The sequence below is a fragment of the Camelus dromedarius genome, chromosome 29 (assembly GCF_036321535.1).
Source record: "Camelus dromedarius isolate mCamDro1 chromosome 29, mCamDro1.pat, whole genome shotgun sequence".
NCBI classification, from domain to species: domain Eukaryota; kingdom Metazoa; phylum Chordata; class Mammalia; order Artiodactyla; family Camelidae; genus Camelus; species Camelus dromedarius.
The window spans coordinates 812,855-825,605 of NC_087464.1; the positions used below are offsets into that span (position 1 = coordinate 812,855).

The following is a 12,751-nucleotide window of genomic DNA, read 5'->3' on the forward strand; positions in this document are numbered from 1 at the left end:
GACTTAATCCTCGAAAACTGGGTGATAAAGATCAATAAACCTGCATTCACTTCATATGAAATGATGTTCATAAAAATAAACACTCATCTAATTCAACTTTTCTGCTCTCTTCCGCTCCCATCCCTTCTGTGTTTAGTCTGCATTCAGTGAGTTGTATGAAATGAGTGCTTTCATATACTTTTTCTGCACAATGTTTCATCTTTTTTCTGAGTAATAATCGTATGTACAATACATAGTTAAAATAAAATTTTATGGTTTCCAATAAAAGATTCAATATTCTGGGTGAGAAAGATGAGAAGCACAGAGATTCTGGTACCAAAATTTTAGTACCAAACTTTGAATGATGCCAAAGCATATGTTAACCTATTGGCAGGACTTTTTCTTTTCTTATCGATGGCGGAAAGCTTCTCAGGGAGTCTTGTGAAGCACATACTAGCATCCAGTTATAACAAAGAACTAACTTCAAGAAGCAGGTTGACTTTGTGTTATAAAAATATCAAAAGAGTAATAATTTTAAGGAATTTTTTTCTTTGGAATTTTGCTACATATCCATATCTCAAAGTATAAAATAATTTTTGTTCATCAAAATATATCATTGACGATAGCCATTACTCATTTTTTTGCATCTAAAGTTGATCTGAATTGAAAGTTAATATTCACTAAGAAAAAAATTTAAAAATTCTATCTACATTTCTTTCATACTCTGGAAAACAGCAAAACAAAGACTTGTGAATGTTGTGTACATTTCTTCGCAAGATGCAGATACTCCTGGAGCCCACAAGAGCATATGCTCTGGGGTCACACCTTGGTCTAGGAGAAGCACAACTCCTAAGGAGAAGTGCTGAACTCAACGTGAACTCGTCCAAGAACCCAAAGCTTGAATACCAGCAACTTTCAATAATTTGGAATAAAGTTAACGACCTTCTGATGTTCAGAGATAATAAACATCTTTGACTTCAGCAATATGAGAATTTTGAATATCAGACTTTTTCCTCAATTGAACAATTGTAGGTGAAGCATACACACCGTTCCCCAGCCAAGGTTGGGGCTATGAGATAAAGGAATGCCAACTAATGAAGGTGGTTTGGTGCCAGAGCGAAAGAGACCACAGAAAGGAAACGGGGTGGAAGCTCACTGCAGTCACAAATGAGCTCAGGCTGCCTGGGCGCTGAGGTCCAGCATGAGTGTGTCTTGGCCAGTGGTGGCTCCCCACACGTGGGCATCGGTGCTGTGGAGAGCTGCAAGGGAGAGACGCAGGAGGGGTCGGGGCCCGAGAGAGCTTCTCAGACATCTGCTTGCATGTTTCACAGGTTTCTTTGCAAGGAACATTGGCAGCTGCTTCCAATATCCAAAACCATTCATAATCATCACCAAGCTACAGACTCAGTAAGGGAGTAACAAGAACATCTCTTTAAAACTCAATTAACTTGTGTGTGTGTGTGTGTGAGTTTGAAATACATAACAGGAATATTTGCCACGTGTTCCTGCGCTATTCAAAGGTAATGTACAACTTCAGATACACTGAGCAGTGTCTTTCCTTGCTACTCCAGTTGGTGACTACTGGTCTGGGGAGGGTGAAAGATGAAGAGGGGAACCTAACACTCTTCGTTCATCACTAGGAGGAGCATTCAGAGATACAGGTATCCCACCCAATAGACCAAGTTGAAGAGCAGGAATGAAGTGGGGAAGAAAACCCGGGAATATGAGTCCAGCTCCAAGATGTCTATGTGAATCCGTCCTTTTCTCCAGGATCCTGACTTGCATTCTTCATAGCAGCAGAAGAAGCTCTGACAGTCTTTGCCGTCCAGACACTCGTAGACACAGGTATCTTCAAATTCTTGCCAGTACATGGAACTGTTCAGAGTGACCACTGCAGGTGGCGGTGGCCGCATGTCAAGGAGAGAGTAGTTCTGCCAGCAACAAGAACAGAAAAATCCTCATGAAACACAACACAAACAGCCCGGGCGAATCAAGCAGTGGGCACAGGTTATGTCCGTTCCCTGGACCAAGAGGGCGATGCCATGCCCCTCCGCCACACGCTCCTGCTCTGGAAGGTTCAATCTACCGGTTCAATCTTTGCAAATCGAATGCCAAAAAAGCTACACTGCAGTTTCCAAAACTTGTATTTCTTGGATTACTGGTAAGGGAGGCTTTAAATGTGTAACAGCCATTTCAAGTTCCCGTTCTGCTGACTTCTCTGCTGATTTGGCGTACATACATACATGTTATGTATATAATTCCTTAAAAGTTAAACAATACATATACCAAAGTGTAGAGAGAGAAATTTCTTTTTTCCTAATTAGTAAACAGTAAAAAGAAAAACATGATGTATAGGAATGATGGGAGAATCTTCTTGTTGCCCGTAATTCAGGGAAAACAATGTGTGGGCTTTGAGACATTGCTTGTCATCTCAAGACACAGAGCCAAAAATTGTGTACAATTGGAATGTTTTGTTTTTCTACTTCACATGCTCTCCTCCTGATGTGAGAAAGTCAATGTGGGGCAGATAAATGGCGGGGGGACAACTTATAGTCACTCATAAATGAAAAGAATCGTTTTTAACCTTGAGAAATGCCTTCAAATAGACATCAGTTCTTCAGGTGGCTGCAGGGCTCTTCCACAGAACTACGAACTATATACTAACCTGAAGTCTGTTAAGAGGAGAAATATCTAAACTGGACTGAGTAATTCATCAAAACTGAAAACCGTAGCTGTCTTTCTGCTCTAACTATATCTGTGCTGCAGGAACTGAGGGTGTGAGGGGTGCCAGTGGGAACGGTGGACACCAAAATCAGGGGCTACAGAGGCACGTGCGCCCTCAGCTGGCTGGCTGGCTGGCTAGGTCCTTTGCCCACTGCAGGGAAAGACGCCTTTCAGAATTCACTAGAAACCACCACGAATACTTCTTATTTTTTTTAATCAAAAACTATTATCACAAGGAAAGGTGGTGCTCTTTCCTTCCGCTTCTGGATGTTGGTTTGATTGAATACGTACACAGATACGTGGAGTCAAGCCAGAGGGGAGCAGCAGAAGTGCAGGGCAGTCAGTGTCACCGTTGGTAGCCTTTTGGGGCGTCCTTTTAATCGAGCAGTGTCTGTGTGTGAGGACCGACCTAAATCAGGATGTCCTGGGCCCCTCTGCACATGCCAGTGGCCAGTCGGGGCACCCTGGTGCAGCTGTCCCCGTTCCCCTACAATTCTGGGCAACGGGCGACACAAAAGCTTTGCTGTCCCTCAGGCTCTAATGTGGACACATGTCCTCCAGGCTACTGATTCTTCAACCTGAGTGGGTGTAAAAGTCACCTGGAGGCTTGCTGAAAAAAAGCAGACTCCTGACTCGACTATTGCATTTGAGGAATTTATACCTTCCTGACGATCTCCAATTGGAAACACCTGCTTTTATTGAATAAGGCTCGCATGAGTGTTTTGACAGTGTTCAGCCATCTAGTCCTCCTCTCATTTCTTCACCCCTCTGTACCTGTGTAGCATCACACAGGGGAGAAACCCAGCCATCACAGGCAGGGCAGGCCCAGAAGAAGGGACGGACTCAGAGTGGGCACCAGAAGCCTCTGCAAGGGCGGAAACAGCTCACTCTGGATTTAAAGGATGACCAAGAAGGATGTAGGCTAAGAAGCACAGGGTTTCTGGGGCAAGAGAAGGCTCCACTTGACTTCTTTATTTAGGGCACTAAACACCCATGACCACTGAAACACGTATTAAGAGCCTCTATTTATCTCTTTCTAGCTCACTGTTTTGAAATGACACTAATTCCATTTTACAACATTGAAATAAAACTTAAGATGTTAAGCGCCCTAAACAACCATATATTAAATTGCTGGAGTATGTTATGCATGTTAAATGCGTTCCTCTCATTCGTCAAGAAAACTTCAAACTGTGTCCAGAATGGGGGTTTTCATGAACGGGTCTCCGGAGGGGCCATCTGCGGCCCAGTTGGGTCTCTGCCTCCCTCCTGCCTGCTCACTTGTGTGATGCAGCCCTGGGACCTCCTTGGACCTCTGCGCTCCCTGGGCGGCAGGCCCCCCTGCACACTTGGAGCGGATTAGCCTTGCATTTCACGGGTTAGGAAATCGAGACACAGAGGTGACTGGACAACCGGCCCCAGAGCAGCACAGGAGCACTGGCAGAGGCGGGCCCCTGCCCCTGTCGGCTTTTCCCCGTTGGGGAGAGTGGCCCCTTGACGAAGCGAACACCGTGCATCTCTCAGGACAGAGCTGAAGACACTAACAATTACCCAGCAGTGGAAAACCCCCCTGGCTCTGTGTCTCGTGTTGAGGACGTCTCAGCCTGTGTCTTTCCACCCAGCCTGGAGCCCTCATCTCTGGGAACTGTTTTTCTATGTACTTTCCTCGGGGTCATTAAACTTTCCTGCTTTAAAAAAACAAACAAAAAATCCTCTTCGAGTTTTATGGCTATTTCTTTTTTCTCTACGTTAAAAGATTCTCTATTTCTTTTGACAGCATCATTTCTGTACCAAAGGTGTCCCTATTTCTTCCTCCACTCCCGGCCCTCCGGCTGTGTGTGACAATGTGCTCTCTGGGCCTCAGCTGTTCTTTCTGACTTGACATTCAGCGTCCCCACTCCCACCCCTTCCCATTACCCATTGCTATGAGGCAGCATTTGTTGGCAAAATCTGTGTGTTCACTGTGGCTTCCCACAGCTGTAAAAATGGCTTCACCACTCACCTTCTGTCAGAACTACCACGATGCACACTTGTAGACTGCAGATAGCTACGCAGCCTCCTAATGAAAACAGGCTGAAATCCCCTAGACATAGGGTGCTGACTAGTGGTCAGAAAACCACCTGTGGTGTATAGGTGGGCACAAAACATCCAGTTTGTGCAACTTGTGAATTGATGCTTATAAAGGAATACAAATAACTACATGTAAAAATTGTCGTATAGTAGAACCTTCTTAAGGGAGAGTTCACATCATTGATCTAAAAATATGTTTCTCAGTTTTTCAATTGATACTTACATCGAGCCACATACTAAAAATTCAGGTACTTTAATAATTAAATGTTACAATTTTTTTTAGATTGTGAAACCTTGGTCAATATTTACAGGGCTTAATTTTCCCACATCTCAGTGTCCTAGTCTGTAGAGTGGGTTGTTGTGAGGATTAAATGAGTAGATACATGAAGACACTTAGAATATAGTGTCAAACAGAACAGAAAGAAAGTCGGAGGAGGGTGTTATATCATTCTGAGGGTGGAGAGGAAATTTGCAAGCAGAACACAAGAGACAGATACCACAGAAGGAAAGGTTAATAGATTTTAACATCAGGAGACTGAAAACACTGTATGGGGGAAAAGGCACAAGAAATTGCAGCGACAGCATTGCTAATGAAAACTGTAATAAATACTACATAGAGATCATCATTCTAGGTGAAATAAGCCAGAAGGAGAAAGAAAAATGCCATATGATATCACTCATATGTGGAATCTAAAGAAAGACAAAAAAGACACTATGAATTCATTCACAGAATAGAAACAGACTCACAGACTTAGTAAATAATCTTATGGTTACTGGGGAAAGGGGGTGGGAAGGGATAAATTTGGGAGCTTGAGATTTGCAAGTATTAGCTACTATATATGAAAATAGATTTTTAAAAAGTTTCTTCTGTACAGCACAGGGAACTATATTCAATATCTTATAATAACCTATAGTGAAAAAGAATATGAAGATGAATATATGTATGTATATGCATGACTGGGACATTATGCTGCACACCAGAAATTAACGCATTGTAACTGATTGTATGTACTTCAGTAAAAAAAAAACAACTGCGTAACAAATGCCAGATTAATATTCCTAATATATTCTATATGTGACTATACAAGCTTTGTATTATATAAAATATAATCACATAACTTATAACTGGCAGATGTCACTTTAAAACAACTATCAAAGTTGTATAAAAACTTTAATAAAAGGCTAATAGACAAAAAGCAATTCATGAAAATGAATGAAAATCAAAAATAAACAAATGGAAAATATTAAACTATTGATAATCAGAGAAATGGCAATGGGAACAGTTTGCCGGAGCTGTTTTTCTGTAGCCAGATGCAGAGTGAGTTCTGAGAGGCACGTGACCCATCCTGCTAACAAAGGTGGTGGAATGTGATTTGGCAAAGATCATGCAACTCTTTGGCCCAGCCATTCTGCTTCTAGGAATTCAAGTAAATAGTCACAAGTATGTACGAAACTGTAGTGATAAAAATATATTTAAAAGTGAAAAGGTGTGAATTAGCCCGGTGCCCAGCCAAGACCGTGCATCAGTCATGAACATGTGAGGCAATCGATCATTAAAATGATCCTATAAATTAATACTCTGCTCAGAAACCTATTTCTAACCTGTTCCTCAGTTACAGAAATATGTCTGCTATACACTAACCCCTGGGTAGAAGTGGTGATTATTTTTTCCTTTACTTTCCAAATTTTCTAATTTGAACATTAAAACAAAAAGTAAATAAAGTTTTGAAGTACATGCATTATTCATTGGTCTTCAATATGTACATGCATAAACAATAATATCTTAGTTTTTTCAGAGTTTTCAGAACTATTTGCACTTGCAGTGCTATACTTACGGAAGGGGCTTGTAGGCTTATTCTTTCATGAATCCATCTTGAGGAATCTGGATGTAATAACTACAAGAAAAGCAAAAAAAGTAATTAGAAGACATCTATGGAAATCTGCATGACAGATCACCCTGGTAAAGAGTAATCTTTAAGATATGATTAATTACATCAATCAATGCTGCCGGTAGGGGAAGCTGGAGAGTGTCTGCGGGTCACATTCCTGTCGTCAGAACACCTGTCTTGTTGGTTTTTGTTTTTTTCCAAGTCTTGTTAAATTAACTATTTACATTACTTTATATAAGATCCTTACAAATAAGAATTGTTTACCTCGAACTATCTTCCCCCTAACTTCCCAGAAAATCTTTGCTGCTGAACCTCACCGATGTTTTTTTCCTGGTGGTAGTTGGTTTTCTACAGCTTGAATAGTAGTTGAGGGTAGCATACTCCATCAGAGCAGCAAAGACGAACAAGAAGCACACGGTCACAAAGAGGTCCATGGCGGTCACGTAGGAGACGCGGGGCAAGGACTTCCTGGCTATGGTGCTGAGCGTGGTCATGGTCAGCACTGTGGTGATGCCTGCACGGGGGACAGGTACCAAGGTGTAAAAGGAGCCACACAGAATTCCTCCACTCCGACACAGTGTTGTTGTTTTTTTTAATGTGAACATTTGATATTGCATCAATGTAATAATACTTATAATTGTAATTAATGTCTATATAATTTTATAAGCAACATTTCCATAAAAATTTACCATAGTCTTCACAATAACATTAAAATACCTGGATCTTTCTATTTATTCAGTAATTCTCTTATTGTTTGACACTTTGTCTTTTTAAATATTTTTAATGAAAATACAGTTTGCCATCTCCAATAATTTCCGTCTGTTCCTCATCTCACACTTTCCTTCTGCCCGGATAAACCGTGTCCACTCTCACTTCTCCTCCTCTGTGCAATTTGTAAACTCCCGTCTTCAAGGCCTAGCTGAGATACCACTTTTTCTGAGGCAAGACTGCTTCTAGCAACCCAGGCAGAGCTGGTAACACACACGTCTTCACGATCTCTGTACCTGCCGTGTTCCTAATTTTTTTGCATTATCACAGTGAATTCCCTATGTCTTTACAGTTTCTCTCCCTGAACTCTCTCCTTTAAGAGCAAACTATATCGTGCTCATCTTTGCTTGCCTGTTACCTAGCATTGTGCCTAGCATTTAGGGCATTTCAATAAATACTTCGTATGGAGTTCATTGATTCATTGACTAATTAGTTAACTAATCATACCCAGTATTGATCTGACTTTATTTTATACATGTGGGTCACCACTAAAGACTTAATCAAAGACTGTGGAAAATATTTAGGCAAGAGATGCACATGTGACGGATAGTTTAGAAGGAAAAACAAATGAAAAAAGGAATGGAGTCTACTAAAATGAAGGCGAGTATGATTCAATGATTCTCATGTGAAACAAGTTAAGGCTGACTTTCCCCTAGATGAGCTCCTAGGAAGTTAGAACCTGCTGGAGCTGTCAGACAGGTGGGCTAGTAACACGCATCCCAGAATCACAGGCTGTGACACTCCCACCTCTGTGGTTCACTGGGGATGCTATAAAGTGTCTGTCTAGCAGTACTGCTCAGGGATCAGGCAGCCATGACAGATGGATGACCATTGGTTCCCACCTTTGTGGCAGCATCAGAGCTCTTGTTTCGTGTGCCTCCCTGGCCTGGAAATCAGCAAAGACCAGTTGTAGAGTGAGTCAAAGAGCACAGCATGAACAGCTTGGCCAGGTGTAGAAGATATTGACCTGGAAGTCAAAGCCTTCAGCTTTGTTCTGGGCCTTCTCAGCATCTGGACATATCAAGTCACTTACTTTCTTTGTATCAGTTTCTTTAATCGGCACAGTGAAAACAGAGTGCCATCCTCTCCTTATTGTAAGTGGGAAAGTTGTGATGCTTTATGTAAAAAAGCATTGTAAACCTGAAAAGTCTATACCAATGGCAGTGTATTTTTATTTAAAAAAAGATTTTGCAATAAATGTCCAATATAATCAATTTTTAATGTGGTGACCACATTATGTCTATGGGGTCTTAAATAGGTATTTTTCACTGAATTTGGGGATTTTAACCTAATTTCTTCACAACTTTTTACCTCATTTTTTCTCTTTTTGTTTTGGAACACCAGTTACAATTATTTTATACATCTTTATATTGTCCCACAGATCACTGAGGCTCTGTTCATTCTATTAAATCTTTTTTACCCTCCACTTTTCAGATTAGGTAAATTTCATATGATGATCTCCAATTATACAAGATTTTTTTTCATGCTATCTGCAATCTGTTGTTAAGATCACTTAGTGTTTTATTTTCAACTTGACTATTATACATTTTATTCTATAAATTCCTTTTTAAATATACTTTATCTGCTGAGATTATCATCTGTTCATTCGTTAAGATTGTATTTTCTTTTAAATCCTTGAACATCTGTTATAATAGCTCTTTAAGGCCCATGTCTGCTGATTCAACATCAGAGTTGCATTTTGATATTGACTTTTTTTTTTCTTGATAATGGGTCATTACCCATTACCTTCTTCTTAGAAAGTCTAATAATATTTTACTGTATAGTAAATATATAGTACTGCATTGTGGATGACGCATTCTAAACAGTATGGACTATGTTACCTTTTCTGTTTTGTTATCTTTTTAAAAAATAATATTGAATGCTTTCTTACAGTAAATAGTTAATTTTTTGGTGATCTCCCTTGATCTTGTCATTATATGGTTTAAGCTTTATTTAAAGGAATCTGGAGTACGTCTTTATTGTTAGCCACAGCCTTTCTGGTGAATCAACTAAATATCCTGGTGTTAATGACATTTCTCCTCCCTTCTGGTATGTAAATCTATTATCTGCTAGCCCTGTGTATTTCTAGTATCTTGTCCTCTTAAAGCTGCAATGGCTACTCTTTGATAGGATTTTCATAGTCCCAAATTTTGCAAGCATAACTACATCTTATCTTGTTTTGAAGCTGATCTTTAAAGTCATGCTCACTATGACAGCTGACATTTGTAATAGTGAGGTCATAACCCCAAGAATATGTACTAAATCTGTGTTATGCCTTTGCCAGTTGATTTGTCAATTCTGTCATGTATCTTCTATAAGCATGCAAAACTAATATTGGCAGAGGATACTAAAGGCTAATTTATCATGTTCAAACAGTACTTTATTGTTAAACAAATAAAGAATTAAAAAACAAATGTAAAAAATAGACAATGTAATATAGGAGACTTTGCAAAGATTTTAAAACTGAGGCAGTTCCCTTTTTCTGAAAGACATTTTTTGGGGGGAAACAACCTCTGTATTATACATTACCTGTATTCACAAATCAAAATATTGAAAGTTAGGCAAAAGTCTTATCATAATTAAAAACTGCCTGCTATAATACATGTTGCACAATCATAAAATCACTAGAATTTAATCTTTTATTAAGAGGACTTTGAGGGCCAGAGATAAATTCATGAAACACTTTGAGCTTTAATAAATTGTAGCTGAAAAGAATGATCATTTTCTTGTTTGCTGGGAAAGCTACTACAGACAAATAGAACTTCTTTTATTAAGAGACCATTTTACTAATTTGTGTCATCAGTCCTCAAAGGCATGTAGCAAGTTCTATTTCTTTACACTGGCATAACGAGACTTTTGAATGCGGCAGGTTCCAGGGCATGACTATGTTTTTATGATGACATCATCCTTAGAGCCTACTATCGGATGATGCAATTGACTTATTCTGAATCCCTAACCTCAACTTAATTAAGTGGCACACAGGGAACTCTACTGTGAGGAAGAGCGACATATCTTGGCTACTTTAAAGAACCATGGTTCATGCAGCACTCACATTAGGTCAGTTACATTTGAACTAAGTCTTTTTCATTGAAAGTATTTTTTTTTCTATATTAAAGTTACACAAAACAATAGAAGAGTTTTTTTGAAACTCACCTAATGCTGTTCTTGCTGGTGTAGCATCTTTTTTGATCCAAAATGACACCCAGGATAAAACTACAGTCAGTATACAGGGAATGTATGTTTGAATAGTGAAGTAGCCCATTCTTCTACTCAATTCAAAATATATAGTCATGACAACATAATCACCTGTAATAAAGTATTGTCAAAATTAACACAACCTTCATGTCTTAAAAATAATTTGAGGAAATAATGTATAACTTAATTTGTTAAATGAGTAACTTGGATAAAAATACACAAGTACAGCAACATCAAATTGGAAAAAGACTCCAGCTGCTGGTGCCCTTAAACTTAAGTTTTGTAGTATCCATGGCTGTGCAAGGCATTTTACTGTAAAAGATACATGTTAATTAACAGAGGAGGTAGACATGCCAGACCACTACTCAATAAGCTATTATTGCTTGTGTTTATCTGTTTGCTGCATGTCGAAAATCAAGGGTAACAAGTAACAAACTCAGCCCCCAAGCAGAATCATTGCCATTTGGCTTTTTCAATAGTAACAGACGTATACATACACTTTCATATCAAAACTTGTGTAACAAATTTATATTTATATTTTCGTAAGATGAATTTAAGCTCTCAATCTTTTACTTTATGTTTTATTTAATATTTTTATATTTACCTTACCCTTTCATGACTCTGGCACTTAGGCTGCCAACCCAGAAAACAAACAGAAGAAATCACTTTGTGGCACTCTGCTCCCTCCTAACTAAAGCAAACCCACAATGTAAAAGAGTTGGGATGAAAATGGATGTTACCGGAAATTTCATAAGACTGCACGAGGGACTGGGAGAAGGCGCATGCCTAATACATTGTACATTTATTCCAAAATCGTCTCTATTCGTACCTTTCCTAGGTGATCTGCTGCTCAGATTGTGTCTCTCCTCCTCCTCCTGTTTGAATTTCATGCTTAAGCCCGCTGGATTCAAACTTCTGGCACCTCAAATTCAAAATTCAGGTGACCAGAACTGGATTATCATCTCCATCACACCAACACCTGCTCGTAACTTAGGTCCTTCTTTCATTTATTCACACACCATCTCTGACTCATTTTCCCTTCTTCAACTCCTGTTCTGCTCTCAACTCCTCTTCCTGCCTAATTCAGCTACTGTCTATCTTAGCCCCCACTTTCTCTAACAACCTTCTCTGCTCCAGACCATTCTGTGCCCTGCCACCAAAAGGATCTTTCTAGAACATGAAAATTATTATTTCCCTCCCCTAATAATCCTTCACCAGCATCTTGCGCCCCCTGTGCAATTCTCACAACTTTATCATGGCCTTGTTGGAGCCCAGGGTAGGCCACCCCTAAACGTGCCTCAGTGGCATATTGATTATTTCGAATTAGAGTTATTTAGAAATGGCCACTACCAACAGGGACACTGTGACCCTCCTCTCTACCCCTGAAAGTAGGAAAAAATGTGAAAGTTGTACTCCTTGCAACTAGAGGTAGAGGACAAACTTATCTCCAAGAAGCCTGTATAAACATATCGTGTTACTTCAATTTACCACCCCAAGTCCATGCCCCATTTGGATTTCTTACTAATGAAGCATGCAAAGCCCAAGTTTTCTCCTGTAAATTCCTCACAATTATTGTTTCTTTGTCTAAAAAGTATAAAAGCTGTCTGGCCACTTCTTAGGTCCCATTTCTATGAGACCTCCATGTGTGTTAATTAAACTTTGTTTCTTTTTCTCTTGTTAATCTGTCTTGTGTCAATTTTATTATTAGTGCAGCCAGAAGAAATCAAGACGGGGGAGGGGGGAATTTCCCGCACTGACAATCTACAGTGTTCTGCACGAAACACCCATGCCTTGTACTCCGTGGGGTATCCCCAGGTGCTCAGATGCACACGGTCTCCCCCAGCAGCTGCCGCATCTCTGCCCTCCTGCCTAGGGTGCTCTTCTCCCTCTACCTGCATCCAGATGGCTCCCACTCAACTGTGAAGCTCAGCTTGGAAACCATTTACTTCACCAGGAAGTCCTCCCTACCCACTCCTAACAATGGTGTTAATTTATTTCTATAATTATCAATATAATATCTGCCTTAAAACCAATAAGCAAGGCAGGTGATAGAATATATGTCTTGTTTATCAATGTCAACTTGATAAGCAATCAATTAGTATTTTTTCAATGAGAAGTCCCATTTTTAA

General features: G+C 39.7%; 1 protein-coding gene across 1 annotated transcript in view; it reads right to left on the minus strand.

Annotated features, from left to right (window-relative positions):
• Positions 1-731: 731 nt before the first annotated feature.
• Positions 732-12,751, minus strand: part of GABRG3 (gamma-aminobutyric acid type A receptor subunit gamma3) — a 423,003-nt gene continuing 410,983 nt past the window's right edge. Inside the window, exons 7-10 of the mRNA XM_064480494.1 lie at positions 10,581-10,733; positions 6,977-7,173; positions 6,606-6,665; positions 732-1,910 (exon numbers count right to left, since the gene is read on the minus strand). Of these exons, the coding sequence (XP_064336564.1) occupies positions 1,629-1,910; positions 6,606-6,665; positions 6,977-7,173; positions 10,581-10,733 (692 nt within the window). The 3' untranslated portion in view covers positions 732-1,628. The remainder of the gene's footprint in view (positions 1,911-6,605; positions 6,666-6,976; positions 7,174-10,580; positions 10,734-12,751) is intronic.